At 41.4% G+C, this 18,917-nt stretch overlaps 1 protein-coding gene across 10 annotated transcripts in view; it reads right to left on the reverse strand.

Annotated features, from left to right (window-relative positions):
- RARB (retinoic acid receptor beta) overlaps positions 1 to 18,917 on the reverse strand; it is a 335,559-nt gene that overhangs the window by 31,296 nt on the left and 285,346 nt on the right. For all 10 annotated transcript variants that reach the window (XM_064506168.1, XM_064506170.1, XM_064506167.1 and 7 more), the window contains one exon: positions 15,400 to 15,541. In XM_064506168.1, the coding sequence (XP_064362238.1) occupies positions 15,400 to 15,541 (142 nt within the window). The remainder of the gene's footprint in view (positions 1 to 15,399; positions 15,542 to 18,917) is intronic.

An 18,917-nucleotide genomic window follows, 5' to 3' on the forward strand; every position in this document is an offset into this window, starting at 1 on the left:
CTAAGTTTCATTTCTTTGTTTTGCCCCCAAGGCTAAATTTCGCATTTGTACCTCCTGGTGTCTCATGCAATTGTGTAAAGGTGCATCTTGCGAGAGAGCTGCCAGCTAACAACACATCTGAAGAGGCTGGTGCACGCTCTGTATTTCATCAAGCACACAGAATACATCGCCTTGTACCACCGCAAATTGAGCTCATGAAGTCAGAGGAATAGTCATTTCAGAAACGTTTTAAGTAAGGGAGCTATAGTCTTGATTCGCAGCCTGTATTGCAACCCATGCAGCTTGCAGCCCTGGCCTCCCACCAAGTCAGGGATAATAAAAGCAAAGAAACAGCTCAGCTATTATTTACCTATTCCTTCTGAAGATAACTTTGAAGACATGCCATTATGAACTTACAGAAATTCTTTCCTAAGGACAAAAAGTAACAACAAGCCTTTTTTTTTTAAGATTACAAAGTTATTTCCAGCTCTCAACATGCTGGGGCTGGCCACAGAGAGCTGGGAGCAGGAGGGACGCTGCTCTTCAGGGAGGACCCCGCGGCTCCACAGCTAGGAGAAGGCAGCACCCTGAAAAGGCCACCCTCAATGGCGTCCAGGGCTCCCCTCCAGGTGGGCTGAAGCCCAGCTGCTGGGTGACCTGATCCTGCCAGGATGGGCAGCCCAGAAGCTTGGGAAGGGCCGGGAAGTGCAGTATTACTTAAGCAGGTGGGCCTAAAAGTATCAGAAGGTCAGCCAAAAAAATACATCTTACATGTATGTGCAGTCCAACACAGCTGGCGGGCATGCATCAGCACCTGCTGGTGCGCTTTGTCTAGAATTGTGTCTCAATTTTTAATCAATTAATAATGCTTTAATTAATAAGGTTTTGCTATAATACTAAAAGAAGGATTTTATCAACCAGTAGAAGAACACACTAAACTATGCAATTGCATTTGACTGCATTTTAGCATTTTATTTACTTCCTCTCCCTTCCCAAAAGCTGAGCAATCAGAATAAACAATCCGTAAATATATTTTGGGGGATTTTACTTTTTTAAGGTTACATTGTCCTTTCTCGACAAATAGTAACTTAAGGAGAAACAAAGGAAAGGCCTGAGGTCGGGGACCTCTTCTCATTTCCAGCTTCAGGCTCAACTCTCTCTGGCAGGCTAAGTCAAATCACACAGCACGCTCCCCTGTAAATGGGAACAACACACGCACAGGCTGCACCACGCAAGGAGTGCCGAGCAGGTTACGTCACTAGATTCCCGTAAAAGCAGTGGTGATGTTGGCAGTTGATACAGGTAAACAAGTTTATTCACTTCCAGCTTTGCATCCCACTGCCCAGGCTGGAACACCACACAGGCAGGCTGAGACACTTAACATTTATTTTTTTTTGCCTCTGAGAAGCGTTTTCTTTGAGTAGGACAGCCTTTTCCATCCGTGCACGGCCCAGCCCAACGCTGAGCCCAAAGGGAGCAGCCCAGGCCACAGCCTGTGTCCAAGATCTGTGAGCCTGGGATCACAGCAGGCTTTAACATGACTTTTGAAAGAAAAAAAAACTACGTAGAGGACAGGCTGTTGCTTCTGTCTTGTATAATAATTACTGCTCCATCCATAATTTACAAGCAAAAATAGGTTTTTTTAACGTATTAATGTAAATTCTCTGGACAGCTGTATTCCTGTTTCACGTAGTGGCAGAAGCATCATGGTAACATGGGACTTAACTCCCTTAACACACCTGCAGAAACCTCAGCTTTTTCAAGAGTCATGTCATGACACGAATCACTCCACAAGCCTGCACCTAACTATCAGACTGTCTATTTTGATATATTTTATCTTTCATGTACAATGCCAAAGAAGTTCTTTAAAATATATTCCAACTATTCTATCATTTAGAAAAGCCACTTTCTTATCCGGGACTTAGTGGACCAGATTATTAAAAAAAGGCAGCGTGCCAGCAGCTACAGGATTGGCTTAAAGTACTTAATTCTGCCAGACAGGGTCAAGTAGCATCAAATCCTGAGTTCTCCATAAGATTTTTTTAAAATATCCCCAGTAATGCCAGCACATAACCTTTCTACGTTAAGTGCTTTCACAGTACACAAGACCAGTCTGATTTACTGATCATAGAAGGAGCAAAGCAGACAGACACTTGTTTCCAGGAAACAGCAAGACACTAAAAAAAGCCTTTTTATCGTCGATTTGAAATCAAAGCGATTACTGAGGCCTCTGCAACTTCCAGTGCGAGACTTACTGTACACAAGGGAGTTTATTTTGATAAGGCAAACAGGCAGCAGGTCATCACAGAGTTAACTCAATAAAACCATAATTTCTACTTGGATAAGCTGACCTAGTTTTCCCAGACTCCTCTGTGAAAACAAAAAAAGGGACTTGGACATCGGATGATGTCGGAAACCAAAGTCAAGGGCTGGGTGAGGAGGAGCCACCGCTCACCTCAGGGCCGCTTTCTGAACTCAATACATAGCCCTTGACTAAATGAGGCTGGTGTCCACCCTAAGTCACCAGCTGATAAAAACATACCTTACAAATGACCATACACAACACAACATAAACTGGCATAACTAGCAGTTTCTGCTCCCTCCTTGTCTCACTGATGCCAAGGACACAACTTTCATCGCCTTCAAAGGTGTGGGCCCGGGCCCTGAACTCACGTAGGCACAGAACCATTTTCTCTTTCAAATTAGGATGATCTTTTCCAGGATCGTGGCAAGTGCCAGATGCAAGATGCATTTACAGAAGACTTTTTTATAAGAGGATCTTCAAGATGTTTTCCTGGGTTACATCCCTGATGGGTAGAACTAGCTGCAAATTGGGATCCCCCCCTTCCATTTCCCCCCCCCCCAAAAAAAAAAAAAGCTTTAGTCAGTCCATGAAAGAGCCCAAGAACACTCCTTTCCCTGAGCAGCTGCAGGTCTCTGGCAAGCCCCGGGCTGACAGCAGACATGTTACGGGCAGGTCTGCCAGGGCCTGGGATGCGCAGCCGGGGCGGGGGGCAGGAACCAACAGGGCTCCCTCTTCCAGGCTTCCCTCAAAACTCATCCCGCGATCCCGCAAATCCCAACAAACCAAGATGCCGACAAGCATGTGCTTTGGGATTCAACTAAATGCTGTTTTTTCAGCGAAAACTTTGTTGTGCTGGAACGCTTCCAACCAGCTCAAGTTAAACAACTTGCCCAGAGTAAGTGTTCAATGAAGGGAAAACCTAGAAGTAGAGAAAAGAGGCCTGACTTCCCCCCTTTTCTAACTCATCAGGCAACATTAGATTAAATACTCCTTAAAATAATAAACTGTTAAGAGCAGGATATCTAATGATTCCTCTTAATTGCACCATTCTTCCTGCATACTGGTTTCTTGGGAATATTTTTAAACTGTTCCTCCTCCTTTACTGCAAGGCCATTAACCACTGGGTTTTCTCCCCACCTCCTCCCCTAGGCAAGAAAAAAAGACCCCCAAACTCCTAGGGTTTAGTACTGCATACCCTGTGGGAGGCAGTTAATGTATCTGCATGGCTTTGTACATGCTCATGCCTCACCATGCATAAATTCTAGTAGGAAAAATGTTTCTAATAAACATCTGAAATCGCTATAAGTGACCTAGAAAAGGGCAAGAAAAGTTGCCAAGATTTTGACTCTCTTTAGGACAAGCATGATTTAATCCCTCTGCAGAATTCTAAGAAACAAAATATTTCTTCTTATTCTCCTTTCCCTGTGTACTTTTCACTTTTTTATAAGAGTGGGTTGAACCTACTTTTTTTTTCCTTTATTAGTTCTGTGCCTTTTTTTTCCCCCCACTTGCACTTCTTTTCAATTCAAAATAATTCTCTGAATGCTCTGATTTAGTAGCAGTTTTCACCTGAAGAGGGATCAATGGAAGAAGAAAAAAGGGAGAGAGAGAAAAAAGAAGTATAGAAGTATTTACACTGTTTTGAGCTTCTCTTCCAAATTACAGAAAGGGGCAAAGCAATAATATTTATTGGAGAAGGATGGGGTACCACAGAGGCTGTAGAAAAGCTTTTATGGACTAACAAGTCCCTTGCAGCAGGGATCTGGGCCACACAGGTTTGATCTGCCGCTTGAGCTCCTCAAGGGGATAACAAGATGGTGCAGCATGGTACAACATGGACCAAACACTCATTGACCTCTGCATTTCCTGCACCCACTTTTAGATTTTGGGCTTATTGAGACACCTCAATTTGAAACATGAGCACCCCAGCTCGCTCTCTGCCCAACAGAGGCAGATCAGCATCTTCAGAGAGCAGTTCAAACTTCACTGCTCTCTAATACTCCATCTTCCAGTATCAACTGTTCTCCTACTGCAAAAAAAATCCTTGATGAAATTTCAGAAATAGTTGACACTTTCTGAGATGCATTTCCCCTTCGTCTCACTACTAGAATCAAGACAAACAGTATTATTGATCACCTGAGAGAAACGCTATGGCAAACAAAAAGGGAAGAAGCTGCTCCCTCCATAAGCTTGTAAGTAGGAGCAGCTCATGCAGTGATGGTGCAGTGTGGATGCTGTGCGTGCAAGGTGGAGCCACTCATCACCTAAGGATGCTCCTTTCCTGCCCACGTGCCTTCCTAGGCTTCCTCTGCTGATGCCCCTCAGGTTATGAAAAGGCTAAAATCTGTGCAATGCCAACTTGAAGTCTTTTTGATATATAAACTTTCATGCTTTAGACAAAATATACATTTTATACTTAGTATTTAAAACAATCAAAAATAAATTTCAATCCTTACTGTGTCACTAGGACATTCTCTCAAAGTACACAACTTTGAAAAGTAAGCACTATGCTTTGCAAGAGCATGTCACTTGTGGATTCTTTAAAACCAGATGTTGCTCCCATAAACTCCTGAATTCCAGACTTTTCATTTTTCCACAATCATATTACAATTTCCATAACACATGTGCAAATACAGTAAAAGCTCTAATCAGCTAATTAGAATTAAAATACGACAAAAAAAATAAAGAAACAAACTTTATTCAGGATAGAGAAGAACTATGGATTTGTAGCAGCGTTAACTGTAACAAGACTGAATGAAGGCTCCCATTCTGCTCTTTGATTGGAGATTCAACATAACTGTGGAATATAGTGGAAAAATTTGCTAATGATGGAAATAGGAGGAGACAGGTGAAAACAGGGTCTGTGGATTCACCAGTGAGTCAAGAAACTATGATCCCTCTCTCTTTCAGCTGCACTGTAATCTCTTCACCAAAACTATCTGTTGCTGCCAAGCGAATAAAGCACATCTCTGTGCCAGAGACGCAGTAATGTGGCATCCCTGAACCACCCAATGAATTCTACACATGCCTATCATTAAAAAAAGATGCCTCCAGCATGTTTAAAAAGCTTTTCCTTATCTTCCAATTATTCCATCTAGTATTTCTACTCTTAATGTTCTAATTAATCTCATTTCTAAGTTCCCCCATTTACTTTAATGCTGTCTTTTCAGACTCTCAAGTTTTATGGTAAGAGTCTCCAGATTTAAATACACTAAATTTTGACTCCAAGAAAAAAAATGAAGGTAGAGTATCAGTCTACTTAAGATGGTTAAAAAAAAAAAACCCAAATGCAAAATGCATGACACTATGTGCTAGTAATCCTCCCCCCATGAGACTAACACACTTTGTTAGTCTGTCATTTTAAGCAGTTTGTTAAGTCTTCTGTTAGACAATTCGACTTAATTCATTCGTTAACTTGAAGGTGATGGCTTCATCCTGGAAAGGGGAAAGAACATGGATTTCTGAAGTGTAACCCAATTTCCTAGGAGAAACAAAAACAACCTGAGGAAATTCAGTTACCAAAAGCACTTATCATACCCCAAGCAGGAGCATAAATAAACTAATCACAGAATGAGCTCCGTCAGCAAAATCTAATTTTCTGAGGAGTTTTTAAATGAACATTGCACTTGCTTAAAAGTTAAAAAAAAAAAAAAAAAAGACAGAGAGAGAAAGAAAGAAGGAAAAAAAGTAGGTCAGCATGTTTTCCTAGCATGTCTTTCTGACTCCATTAAAACTGTCTGTCAGATGACTAACCAAGCTTATAATCCAACTAAAAGCATGTTTGCTTTCTGTTGCACTTTTTGCCAGGGGAAAGGAAGAATTCCATTCAGCTTTAACTCTGAAATTTAGGTAAATGTCTTGAAAACTCAGGGAATTTTCTTGCATTTATTTACCAAATCCATTTATATCAGCAATAAGCAACTAGTTATGGATTTATGACACTAAGAAACAATCTCACAGACAATTAAATGCCTATCAGCCTTAGGCACTGCCTGCAGCACTTTAAGCTACAACTTTCTAAAGTCAGTTTCAGAACTTTCTTTGCATGATTGACAAACTTTTCGTAAGATCTAGAATTAAAAATTGAGGGTTTTCATAAATATGCAAACAAGTACTGGAATAAAGTGAGATGAGGCAAAGCTGTTTCAGTTAATTCTGGCTAGGCTAAGGGAAATTAATAATCACAATGTCTTATGATCTTTATTATTACTTGTGCTAGTATTAGCAGAAAAATGTTATTTTAGTTAGGATAGAAGGAGAGTTATTTCTACTGTTTATATGCTGTTCAACTTCAAAAAATTCTGCACACTTTCCACGTGAAAGCTAAAGAACTGGAGATTAACTGTTCCAATGTATTTTAAATCGAGCATGTGATACCGAGTCAAACTACAAACAAATTGAGGTTATTTTTAGAGCTCAGTCCTAAGGCTAGCATCCCAGCAGGAGGAGCTGCAATGTGTCAGCTGGCTTATCACAGGCACAGCAATGGAAAACTCCCTCTGCCACAACAATTCATGCAGTGCATGAAAGTCAGTCACCAGGGCCTGACAGCAGCAGAGGGAAATCCATGGCCTCTTCTACTTATGTACAGACCCTCTTAAACAGTTTTTGAGAGACTACTGGTTTCTGAGAGGCTGCTTTTTATCTTCCATGCCATCAGCGCAGGAGTTACAAACCCCACACTGGTTTTCTCTGTGGAGAGTTTCTTCGCATTCCGCAGAGACCTATCCTACACAAGACCATCCCCAGCAAATCAATTACCAGGAAAACAAAGAAATAATTATGTCTGCAGACAGAACTTGTCAGGAAGATGCATGCATGCTCACATATGTTTCTTGAAAGTGGAAGGACCAAATACACATCTCTGATAGTCAGTCCTTCAGGCACTTTTGCAGTGCTACAGTTCAGACTTCCCAGAACTCTTGGGAACAATTTACTGCGTTTCTCATGAGTCTTAGCTACTCTAGATAACATTTTCAGGTTGGCCTGACAACCAAATAAGCTGTGTTTAGCTTCAAGGCCTAGAATACAGGATCTTGGGTTGTTCCCAGACTGATATTTATCTCATCTACATTTCTCCATCCTTCAAATTCTTTATCTCCCCCCCCCCCCAAAAAAAAAAGTGCAAAGGGGGGGGGGAAAAAAAAAGCACAATAATAGTCAGCAGAGAAACCACAGAGCCCCAGCAGAAAGTACCACTGCCTGGCACAATGGCAATTAGGAGAAAGAGATGCATAAAAGATGCCACATGCCCCTGAACAAGAAAATGATCCGAGTCAGGAATACGAAGCAGTGAACTGAGTGTATAAAGAAAGAATAGGAGCACTGAAACAAAGCTTTCGAGGTCATGGGATTGGGGTCTAAGCAGTTATGTCTGCATGACCAAGCAAGCGTGGCCTCAACCCCACGCTGCCGGCCGAGCACACGGAGTGGGCCAGGACAGGCCCCCTCCAGATCTCCCATCTGCTCTTGCAGCAGTGGCGCCTGGCGCAGCACCAGGCACAAAGGACAAGCCAGCGGTTTTCCGGCTGTGAAAGCAGCAGGGATACTATGCTCCAACAGAAGTAAGGCTACCTCTAAGGACAACAGGAATGCATAGAGGCAGTTTCTTCATAAACACGAACCAGAGCAATGCTAAAAAAAGAAATGCCCTTCCCCAACCAAGGGACAGAATGAGAAATAACAGAAAGAGCCATAGAAATGAGCAGATCCACATAAAGGAGCTGCTTTGTAAGAGACATCCACACCAAATACCTTTTGGTGGGAAACTGACTGAAAAAAGCACATGAAACAGTACCTCCAAAAAAACCCCAAACCTAGAAGAGTATGACATGGAAAAATTTGAAACTCCATCTGTTGAAGTGTCCCTTTCTAACTGTCCTCAAAAAGGATCTGGACTTCCAGAGTAGGCAGCATGTGGCCAGGCAACAACGGAAACCTTAACTGCTAATATCAACAGCCAGTCTGCGGACTCAGATCAAATGTGCTCCCTTTAAAATAAGAAAAGGTTCAATCAAGTCACAGGACTTCAATAAATCCACTGAATAGTAACACATACTTCACTTGAGTGTACTGCAGATTTAAGCCTGTGCTGCTCTGCAGAAGTGAGGCTGTATGCACTTTAAACTCTTCACTGGCGCTAGTTATCTCCGAGTTTCATCTATATCAGAAGAAAAGTTATTCATACAAGAACCCTGTATCACTCAACTGAATTCATTCCACAGGACAGGATCAAAAGGCATTCAGAAAGTCCAGAACTTCATAATATCTTATTGCTACTTTTTATTTTCTTAAACTGCATCTGTTTTTGACTCACAGTAGATACTGCAGTGAAAACTGGTTAGCGTAATAACTTCAGAAGCGTCACAGTTTTATTAGAACACCTTGTTAAACAAAACGTAAGACAGACACACACTCATAGTCATGGATTAGAACTGACGGATGCAGATGAAGGCTGTGGAGAGCACCAGCCGTCGGGTGACTTCCATGTGCCCATGCTATCATAGAGAGAGCAGAGAGCACCGGCAAGTTCACCACACAAGCTATACCTCAGCGAATACATCTTAATGCAACTTCCAGCTGAGGACATGTAATCAATCTCTGTATGAGCTTATTGAAGGAATTCCCTTTATGCCTACTCAGTCCTCACGAGCCCCAAATGAGGGGAAAAGATGTAAAATACATATTTTTAAAATCATTAAAGACAAGACAAATCCTAGTGCTTCTTTTGTATTAAAGGAGAAAACAGAAAAGACAACTTTCATTTGAACAAGAAATGATGCAAAACATTAAAAACCTATTAAAAGCATTTAGTTAAAAAAAAAAGATGGAAAAGCAATTCCAGAGCATCCAGGCAAGGTCAGCCATATGCGGCAGCATCTCCCCGTTTCCCAGAGGCCTCTGCCATTCCCACTGCCACTCTGCTCCCAGCTCTCCCCCACTCTGCACCCACCGCATTCGATCGCCTCGCTCCTCCTTACACTAGGAAATACAAACAGGAGTTTCCCTACCCCTTCATCTCTTACTTCCCAGCACCTCCTGGCCAGCTGGCGCACGAGCACCCGTTTATTTTGCCAAGGTGCAGCAGCACCCTCTGGCCCTCCGCCAGCCCCCAGCTTCCAAAACTGTGGGCTTTCTACTCAAGAAAAAACCCTAAGCGCTGCAGCACCAGCATGTTCTGGTTTGAAGTTAAAATTATTTATCACTTCACACCTGAAAGGCCGTGGACAGAAGAAGAACAGAACCTCAGGACTCGGTTCATGCCTCTCCCCAGCATTTTAGGATTTAAGATCAGACTAATTACCAAATCATCATGACTTGAGCAAGGTTCACAAATCACACTGTGCTTGAGGAATGAGGAGAGGATTTACTTAGCCACATCATGAAAGGTGCCAATAAATTGTTCAGCTGGAGAGTTAACATAATTAAAAAAATCATTTTTTATGTTATTTTCTTTAGCAGTTTATTAATTGCTGCCTGAAATACTTTTGTGAAACACAACGAGCTGCAAATGAATTCATGGGCTATTAATCTGCTGTACATGGCACTGGAGGGAAAGCTCATTAGGTGAGTTGATGCAATTACTGCTATTACATAACCATCTTCACAGAACATAGAATAAATTATGAATAATAACATTCAATCTAAGTTGCTCCTTTAAACATTAAAGCTGGCAAGTGAAAGCTGTGCAAAACCAGGAGGAAAGGCTAAAACACAGAAGAGGCAGATCTCAAAAGCTGAAACAAAATCTGCTTCTTTGAAGACACCAAGCCACTGCAAAAGCAGAAGATGTTTATTTAACCATGGGGAACACTGTGCAAGAAGTAGAACTCAGTTCTTTACAACAGTATTTTAATTGTATATAAATCATTTTCAGCCACCCAGCATAACAAAGTGTGCATTATCTCTGGCAAAGGACAGACTGACCCTAGACCACTGTGTTTTTTGTAGCAGGCAGACCCCTTCTGTTGACTTTGCTCTTGTCTTAAGATATCTTCCAATCAGTGTTTGGCCTTAACTTTTAAAAGTTCCCAATTTCTCAGGCTGAGAAAATAAATACACTCCTTCCTATCTAATCAGAAACTGGAAAAGACAACCTTAATGAATAAGACTAAAAATCGTGATCTGTGAATCTTGATTGCTGTTTCCCTGCTATCTGTACACTCAAATTCTTAATTTCATTGGAATTCTCACATTCAGTTGGAATTTTTCACCTTCAGAACACAAGCTCTCCCAGCTCCTGTAAGAAGGGTCATCATTTTCACTTATCAATATAGGAAAACTAGTCGAATCATCTTGTAACTTTTAGTGAGAGGAATCAGTCCCAAAGCAGAATTTATGGTTTTGCAATTTCCACTCCAATATTTAGATGAAGTCCCTCAAGGAACCAGAGTCAGCAGACAAGGTACCTACTTCGGAATTTTTGACCAAGCCCCTAGCAACTATGTGGTATTTAGGCATCTAGTTTAAAATCTAGCCCATAGTAAAGCAGAAACAATTCTTAAATCCAGTACTTACCACCAGCTGGAAAGAATTAAACATACTTAAAACTCTGAGTAAAAGCATCCAAACAAAGATTTCATGGGTTATAACTAACTCACTTTAAAAAACACACTGTTAGCGGATCCAGAGGAACCTTCCCAAATGCAGCTATGGAAGTTAGCCCTCTAGTTAACGACTCATGGGAGATGGACTCTCACTTCAATAAGACGACCGAAAGAACATAAAATTGCAATATAATATAAATACACAAACATAACCATTCTTTAGATAGATGTTTCCTAGTTGCCAATTTAAACCAGAAATAAAATAAGTATTCATCCTATTGTTCAGTAGCAGAATTTAATCCTATGTTCTAAGCAGCATGAACATTTAAATATTATAAGACTGATGTCTGTGACAAAAAGTAACAGACATTTCTGTGCAGGTATATAAGAAATACAGAACACAAAAAGTTCTCCCCTCCATGGTAAGTCCCCTGCATTCCCTCCTGCCCTCCTCCAGGGAGGTTAATTGTAAGCAGATTTACCAATCTGAACATTGCTTCAGTGCACTAAAGCAATCTGCAACAATAATTCTGTGCCTTTATAAGCATAATTTTGCTCTGCCAGGGCTCACTGCAGATGAAGTTCATGGCAGTAGAGAGGGCTTTGCTGCATCACACAGTGGTGCCAGGACTAGGTGCGCACCTGGAAATGCACCCGACAGACTGCCAAGCACAGCTATAGCCCTTGTGGTCTGTGGGTTTTACAAAAGCAGATGGAAGCGAGCGATCTGCCAGGCTAGGCTGAGCAGTTGTGGCCAAAGGAAGCTCCATTTTTTCCCCCCTTGTACCCTGCAGCAAATCCAGTGTTTAGGTTTTATTTCAGGGTAGGTTTCATCCTATAAAGTGTATGTTCCAGCATCCTGCTTGAAAGCGCCCACTGTGTTTCAGAGTTTTGCCCCAATTCCTGCCTGTTCCCTTGATCATGCCAGGCACCACCATTGCACACGCAACCCTGTGTGAGCTCCAGAGACGCGAGGTCCACACGTACAGACACAGTGCACATCTTCCCTGCACCAGGGCTGGCCAGGGATGAGGCTTCAACAGCAGCCCAGGGATAGCGTATCAGAAGGGCAAAGGTGAGTTTCCTAACGAGACACTCGCAGCCCTAGTAACCATCCCACTTCAATGGCACCAGAACAAACAATCCAAAGTGCTGTGTGATCATAATTTGTCCCTACAGGTTCATAAAAAAAATTAAGAGGCTGGAGTGGGGGGAGATGGGAGAGAAATGTTACAGAAGGGGGGATCAGCGCCTCAGCTGCACCTACAACTCCTGCATTAGTTTCCGTGCACCCACGTATGCACCTGCTCGGGCCAGTTGCACAAGCACCCCCAAATCCAGCGCGCGGTGCTACAGAGGGGTTGGCTCTGGGGTGCTACAGTACAAGCTGCAGCTCACCTTGTGGGGACGCAAGCTCAGGAGTTTGAGGCAAGATTGCTGAGGGATCAGACAGTAAGGCTTTATTTGAAGCTCTGTTTTCGCCCTGTTGTCAGATAAGGCAGTCATTGCCAGGCCAGCTCCATTCCCCTCACATCCCTTGTCTTGTCTATTTAGAGCACAAACTTTTTGCAAGAGCAGCTATAGAACGAGAGCCAGTTCCTGTGCCCGTGGGATCCCGTTTCATCTGGGTCCTGTAGATACTATCACAATACAAACAGCTCCATTGCTGCCCTGGAGGCAGCCTTGTTACTGACCTCTCTATCAGATCTGGGGACTACAATAGGGCAGGAGATACCTCAACGAGCAAAACAGCCCACAAAGAAATGCAAATTTGGTGCATGCCTTCATCATCTCACTTCACTCGCTATGACAAGATAAAAGCGTACAAGAAATGCTGAGTGTCTCTTCATCTCTCACAACACGCTGTATCTCCATCTTTAAAGCCTTACTTATTGCATTGGTTAGGCAGTCATTTCTCATCTTGGATAGTTTATGTGTAACTCTCATTAAACTCAAAAGGAGCTGCATATCTAAGTATGTATGCCCTTTAAAGGCAGAACAAAAAAACATGACTAGAATTTAAGCACAGATTATTCTGGATACTGAAATCCTGTATTTACTCCTCCTTAGCTCTTAGGAACAGACATTGGGGTTCCTATTTGCCATTGTCCATCATGATTAACTTCCCAGTTGGGACTGGTTTGGCCACTGTAGGCTTGTTTTCCTGTTAGACTTCTGGTACCTTGTAATATGAAGGGACAGAAAAGGGTAATAGAGTTGTGAGCAGACAGAAAAACAAAGTGTGGATAAGGTATCTATTTAGAGAAACACCTTCTGTCTCCTAAAAAGCCGACTAACAAATGTTCCTTAGTTTACATGCCCTTCTGAAGAACTACACTTGAAACCTGGAGACATGTATGTAAGACAGCCAGATTAGAAGAGAAACCTTTTCAAGCTTTTTAGAGTTGAAAAGTTCCTGTTTATGAAGAGATAACACAGAACCATCTCAGCCTTAGTTTTTAAGCCGAGAAAACAAGACACTCCACATTCAAACTGATGACATTTAAAATATTGTCTCTGTTCCACTGCAAAAACTTTCTACAGAATTGCAGCCAGAAGACATCCTTCACTTCTCCCTAGTATCTTCTCTGCTCCCTCTCCGACTATCCCCCTTTTGGTGCCTTGAGCAGTTTGAGATAAAGGCAACCGCCAAAGGGCAGTTTCACTCTCTCTATTCACCCTAAGAAACAGGCAGAGCTTAATTCTTGCATGGGGCAATTCTGGCCAAGGTCCAGCTATCTTATGAGAGGAAAGGGAAAAATACATGACCTAAAAAGTGGTAAATTTTTATACTTTATCCTAACTAACTTTGGTTAACATGTTAGCAATACTGCTGGCATTGGAGTGGGTTTTGGAAATACAATATTACAGCATTTAAGAGGATTATTATTTCACGACAGTGGTAAAATCCTGGATGTCATGCCCGTTTCATTAACCACAATTTCTGATTTCCATGAGAAGGGGTTGGAAACTCTGCAAATTGGTCCTAAAGATATCTAGCTCTTTCTCTTTCCCCTTGACACTTTTCCTCTGAGAGGGGAAGAAGCACAGCATGGGAGAGAGAAAAAAAGATGCAACTGGTACAGACTGGTGTGACTTCAGAACCTGTTCTGCTCCTGCCCAAGTACAGAAAAGTGAACTACTAGGAAATTTCATGCAATTTTGGAAAGAGAAATGCTTATGACTGAGCTGTGACTTAAATACGTTCTTGTCATCACTGTCTCATCAGTGTTAGAATTCTTTCTCCGGTCTTAATCCTTCTTAAAGAAGTTCTGTGGGTGAATTAAGTCAGAAAGTGGTGCTGGGTAATTTTTTGCTTCTCATGTACACACTGCAAATTTCTGTGATGTTTATTATTGGAATTGACCTACTGAAATCAGGAAGGTCACTGATAAAGGAAAAATCCCACAACAATCAAATATATCATTACATGAAAGAATTGTTTTTTACTGTTATCAAGCCAAACAAAATAAAGTAACTCTTCTAAAAGAGTTCCCACTGGAGATTTGAGAAAGGCTTCTTTCTGCTAAGTTTTCATGCTTGAAAGGGATATCAGTTAACAAGAAAAAAGAAAAATCACAAATTTCTATCTAAATATTTTTTGAAGAGTTAATTTCAAGGGCAATGCAAAGACTTCTAGAAAAGAAGGTAGAGAAAAAAATTCATTCTTTTCCCTGATTTGTACATTTACCAATACTTTGCATATGGTCAGATTTACTATGTAGGTTTAGGAGAGAATTTCGCCTTTTAGAGAGGCTTCAACTAGTCAGAACAGAAGACTTAATGCCGTTCCATCAGCTTTTTAAAATGCCATAAACTGGTATTTTGAGTTGCCTTGTCAAATTTGTGATCCGGCCACTAACATGGAAACCTCTCTCCTCCCTCTCACCACCCGTTGCCAGTGCGGTCTGGGCTGGTTCCTGCATGGCTGCCCACGCACCTATACAGGCGTGAGGCCGAAGGATGGCTGCTGCCCACAGCATGAGGGACAATGGGAACTGCTGGGGAAACAACAGCCGGCATCGACACCGGGGCTCGCCAGGCAGCAAAGCAGCACATAGGCGTTCACAGAAAAGGGATGGAAACATTAGAAGGGCTTAACAAGCTGGTGCTCTCCCCTTACGCTCTGCCCAAGATTTCATAAGGGAAAGCATCTGGTGATAAGCCAGTCTTAAAGCAGGTAGTTGTGGCTGTGTGTTTTTTAAATTTGGGCAGGTTAATAAACATCCACTTAGAATAATTATAAATAATAATAATAAAAAAAAAACTAGAAAAAACCTGGCAAAAGTACCTACTTACAAATTCTCGCCTCCACCCAAGCTGGCCAGGGTGCACATGCATCATGTTATGCTAGAAATTGTCATGTGATGGCATTTAGGCTGCAAAGTTAGGGACTCAGAAGTCAGTAAAGAACAGGTCTGAAGTTGCATGCAAAAGTCAAATTCCTTTTGTGCATACAAATGCAGATAGTGGCTTCAATTACATAATCCCATAATATTTTCTTCCCTTGGGACTGGCACATATACATAAGATATGACAAACAATAAACTGTTTCTGAAGACAACTTACATTCTTTGGACATTCCCACTTCAAAGCACTTCTGTAGTCTGCAGTACTGGCAGCGATTTCGAGTAACTTTATTGATAACACAGTTTTTATCTCTATGACATGTGTAAACCATGTTCTTCTGGATACTCCTGCGGAAAAAGCCCTGAAATCAAGAAAAAAAGAAATCAAATAAATATTTGAGCTTCCCATAACCCTTAGAGACAAGCACTAACATTGCCTTAAAATAGCAAAATGAATTTAAAGTTATGATTGAAGTAGGGAAACTTTAAAGACTCAGGCTTATTACAATTTAATATTGTTTTTCTGCAACATAAGAATCATCTCTAATAAATGCTAATTAAATAATGTGACCTAAAGCCAAAATAAACAAAACTAGAACTAGTAACAGCATTCGGGAAATGAAGTCCTAGATTTTTACATAAGAGCTCAAGTAAAAGTGGTTGCGGCTTATGTATTTTGTAATGAGCTAGGTAAACAGCAGCCTTCCACATCAATCCACTTGGAAGTCAAACACTCGTCCAAGAAGCAACAGTTTCCCTCTATCTTGGTTGTTGCAGAGATGCTCTACTTTGAATACTGCACATAAAAGTGAAATAACTGGAAACCCAGGTCTTTTAGGAGTTAGAACTCCTACAGCAATAAATTCAGCTTCTGTGGGTGGAAGAGTTTCACATCAGCTTACTGAGTTTTGAACTTGTAAACCCTGCCAATTACAGTATTTTTCTTATTCAGACAGCTGTGAAAATAATCATGTAGCTAGAATGATCTTGAACAGAAATTGAAGCAACACTACTGAAAGTCTGGTTCATACTTAAGGAACATCATCTGACTGGATTCTTCCTATGACAAGTAAGGGGGAGAAAGACATTCATGAACAGCGAGGCTAGTTGGCAAAGAAAAAAAAGGCAAGAACAACTTAATTTCTTTATCTCCATTAAAAACCAAGCTTTAGATAATACCATAATAATGAAGAAGAAAGGAGGATTACTTTAAGCATTTAGAGATCAATCCACAGATATGCAGTGAAAGTCTTTCTGTGACAGACATTTTGGGAATTTGACAGTACTACTTAGCCTTCTCACTCAGGTTTTGAGCGTCATTTCAGCAAACACCGGGGTCAAATTTCAGTCAACATCATAGCAACATGGAAGCATACTTGGCAATTTATATCTGTTGGAGGGCTTGAAAGGTTGAAACTCTTCACCAAGCTGCATGTTTACACCCTATAGGGAAGCAGTAAACTTGATCTCACAGATGATAGCTCCATGCCCACAATGCATTTGTCCAAAGATGTAATCATGGTAAACTATAAAACAGGCTTTCTTAAAAGCACTCGGAGATATGCAAGTAGTTCAAAAGCCAAAAACCCTATCATTCAGAGTTAACCGAGAGGGTTGCTGGCTATGCGATCAGGGAGCGGTAGGACAGGCACAGTCAGTAAGGGCTGCTCATAAATTCCTTGCACACCCAACATGCTACAGATGCTAATGTTACAAAAATACCTCACATTGACTCAGAACTGAAAAATGCTTCTTTAATCATGTAACCCCTGGCAATAGTTTTCTGCAGCTCTTGCACAGGCAAGCCTCATCCTGATGTTAGCCTCTCTGATTTAGAAGATACCTAACATTATAATCAAAGTGGTAAATAAAAACTCTTTTCTTCTTTCTTTCTCTTAAGCTACTGGACCCCAGATTAATATTTAACATCATTTATTTAGCCAATTAAAACCTTTCAGAGTTATCAATAATTGCTATTTTATATTCAACTCATTAACACTGCTTGAATGTTTGCAGGAGAAAATATGGCAAGTGCATACATTTGTTTACTTGCTGAAAATTTGTAATACTATTCACTTCTTGCTTGCTTTCTTTGATATTCCCATATACCTGGCTCTGTCAGAATTGTTGGTCCTGCTAACCAGACCTGTGAGAAGTCTATGGCATCTATTTTGTTTTATTGCTAACAGGCAGAAGTTGTGCTGGCTCAGGGGTCACTGCGTGGCTTATTCAGGCATCACTGTTCAGCTGGACAGAGGTAGCAGCAGCCCAGCCAGGTAACTTCCCCTTCGGCCATCCCAGTTTAATCCACTGCTGCATGTAAATCAACATCCTTGGTCAGGCAGTAATGGATTTATACCCCAAACAGCAGCCTGACAAGCCAGTAAGCAAAATGGGCTGAACAACCAAAAATGACACTCTCGTGCAACAACTGTCTCACCTCGCTGAACAACTGGAGTGATTTAATAAAAATCAGCTCCCCAAGCCTCCTCATTGCCTGCACCCTCTCTGGGGCACTGGCTGCCAACCATCCATCCATGCTTGAACAACTTCTAGTTTACTGAAGCAAGCACTGCCTGGAATGAAATACAAATGTCAAGTGTCACCCAATAGAGAGCACAGCGGGAATGGCCTCCCCAAAATATACCTGTAGCGCACCAAAAACTAACCTGTAGCTAATGGCACCCGTTGATTGTGCCGAAATATTGGGACAAATGATCAGATTCCATGATCCTTTTAACCTAGGGTGTAATTACAACCCATCAGGAAGGAAAGCAGAGAAGGCAACCTCAGTCCTTAACATAGAGACTTGCCCTTACAGCCAACCAGAGGAAGGAGATCCAACAGCAAATATAAAGCATTCATGAACCCATTACTGAGACAAAGGGCTTAAGAAGAATAAATTTAGAAAAAGCAGATATCTAGGTCTAAATTAAGACAGCTGTTCCATGGGACTTCTTTCAGCAGCCCAACATCCCCAGGCAATAGCCTATGTAGAATAGAATATGCAGACTGGAATATTAACCGTGGAAGCTTAGACCATTTTGCAAATTATTTTCCGTCAGCTATGTTTGAGTATCTTTCTAAACTTATTCACAAAATAGAATGAAAAATAAACGTGCTAATGTAAAAATATCAGAGGAAAAAAGGTATGATGTGGTCTGGCCCAAAACTAAGAACCTGTTTTTCAATGGTATATTAGTGCCCAACTTTTAAGAACTCTTCTGTAATACAGTAGTGGGATACCATTTTACTAACATCTGTGAGGAACTGTTTAAGATGAAGTTTAAGTGCTATGCTGTTGAGCTTTTAAAAATTTTCCTCCAGAGAGGCATTAGGAATAATGTCTAGAATCAACATGTTGTTTGTCTGCATAAAAAGTCCAAAACAAAATCATGATCTGCTGAATAAGAGGCCATTTTTCAACTATGAGAGGGCAAATAGCATTTACATAGCTCTGCTGCTTGGTTTTTGAGATGTGCCTCCACAAGCCGCACACATTGCGGGGGAAGTTTCGGGTGGCATTACAGGGTAGGGTCATGCCAAGGACTATTTCTCAAATCTGACGCCAGGCTCACAAAAATATTTGCTCACCAGGAAAACCTATATGACAGGCGATTGTTTGGAATTGTGTGGTTTCAACATGGATACTTTTCTTTCCTTTAAGTTTGTCTCACCCTAGATGACAGGTTTATAGCGATGGCCTGCTCACCATAAATACAAAGCAGACACGTCCCA

Source organism: Dromaius novaehollandiae, chromosome 2 (assembly GCF_036370855.1).
Source record: "Dromaius novaehollandiae isolate bDroNov1 chromosome 2, bDroNov1.hap1, whole genome shotgun sequence".
Classification (NCBI taxonomy): Eukaryota; Metazoa; Chordata; class Aves; order Casuariiformes; family Dromaiidae; genus Dromaius; species Dromaius novaehollandiae.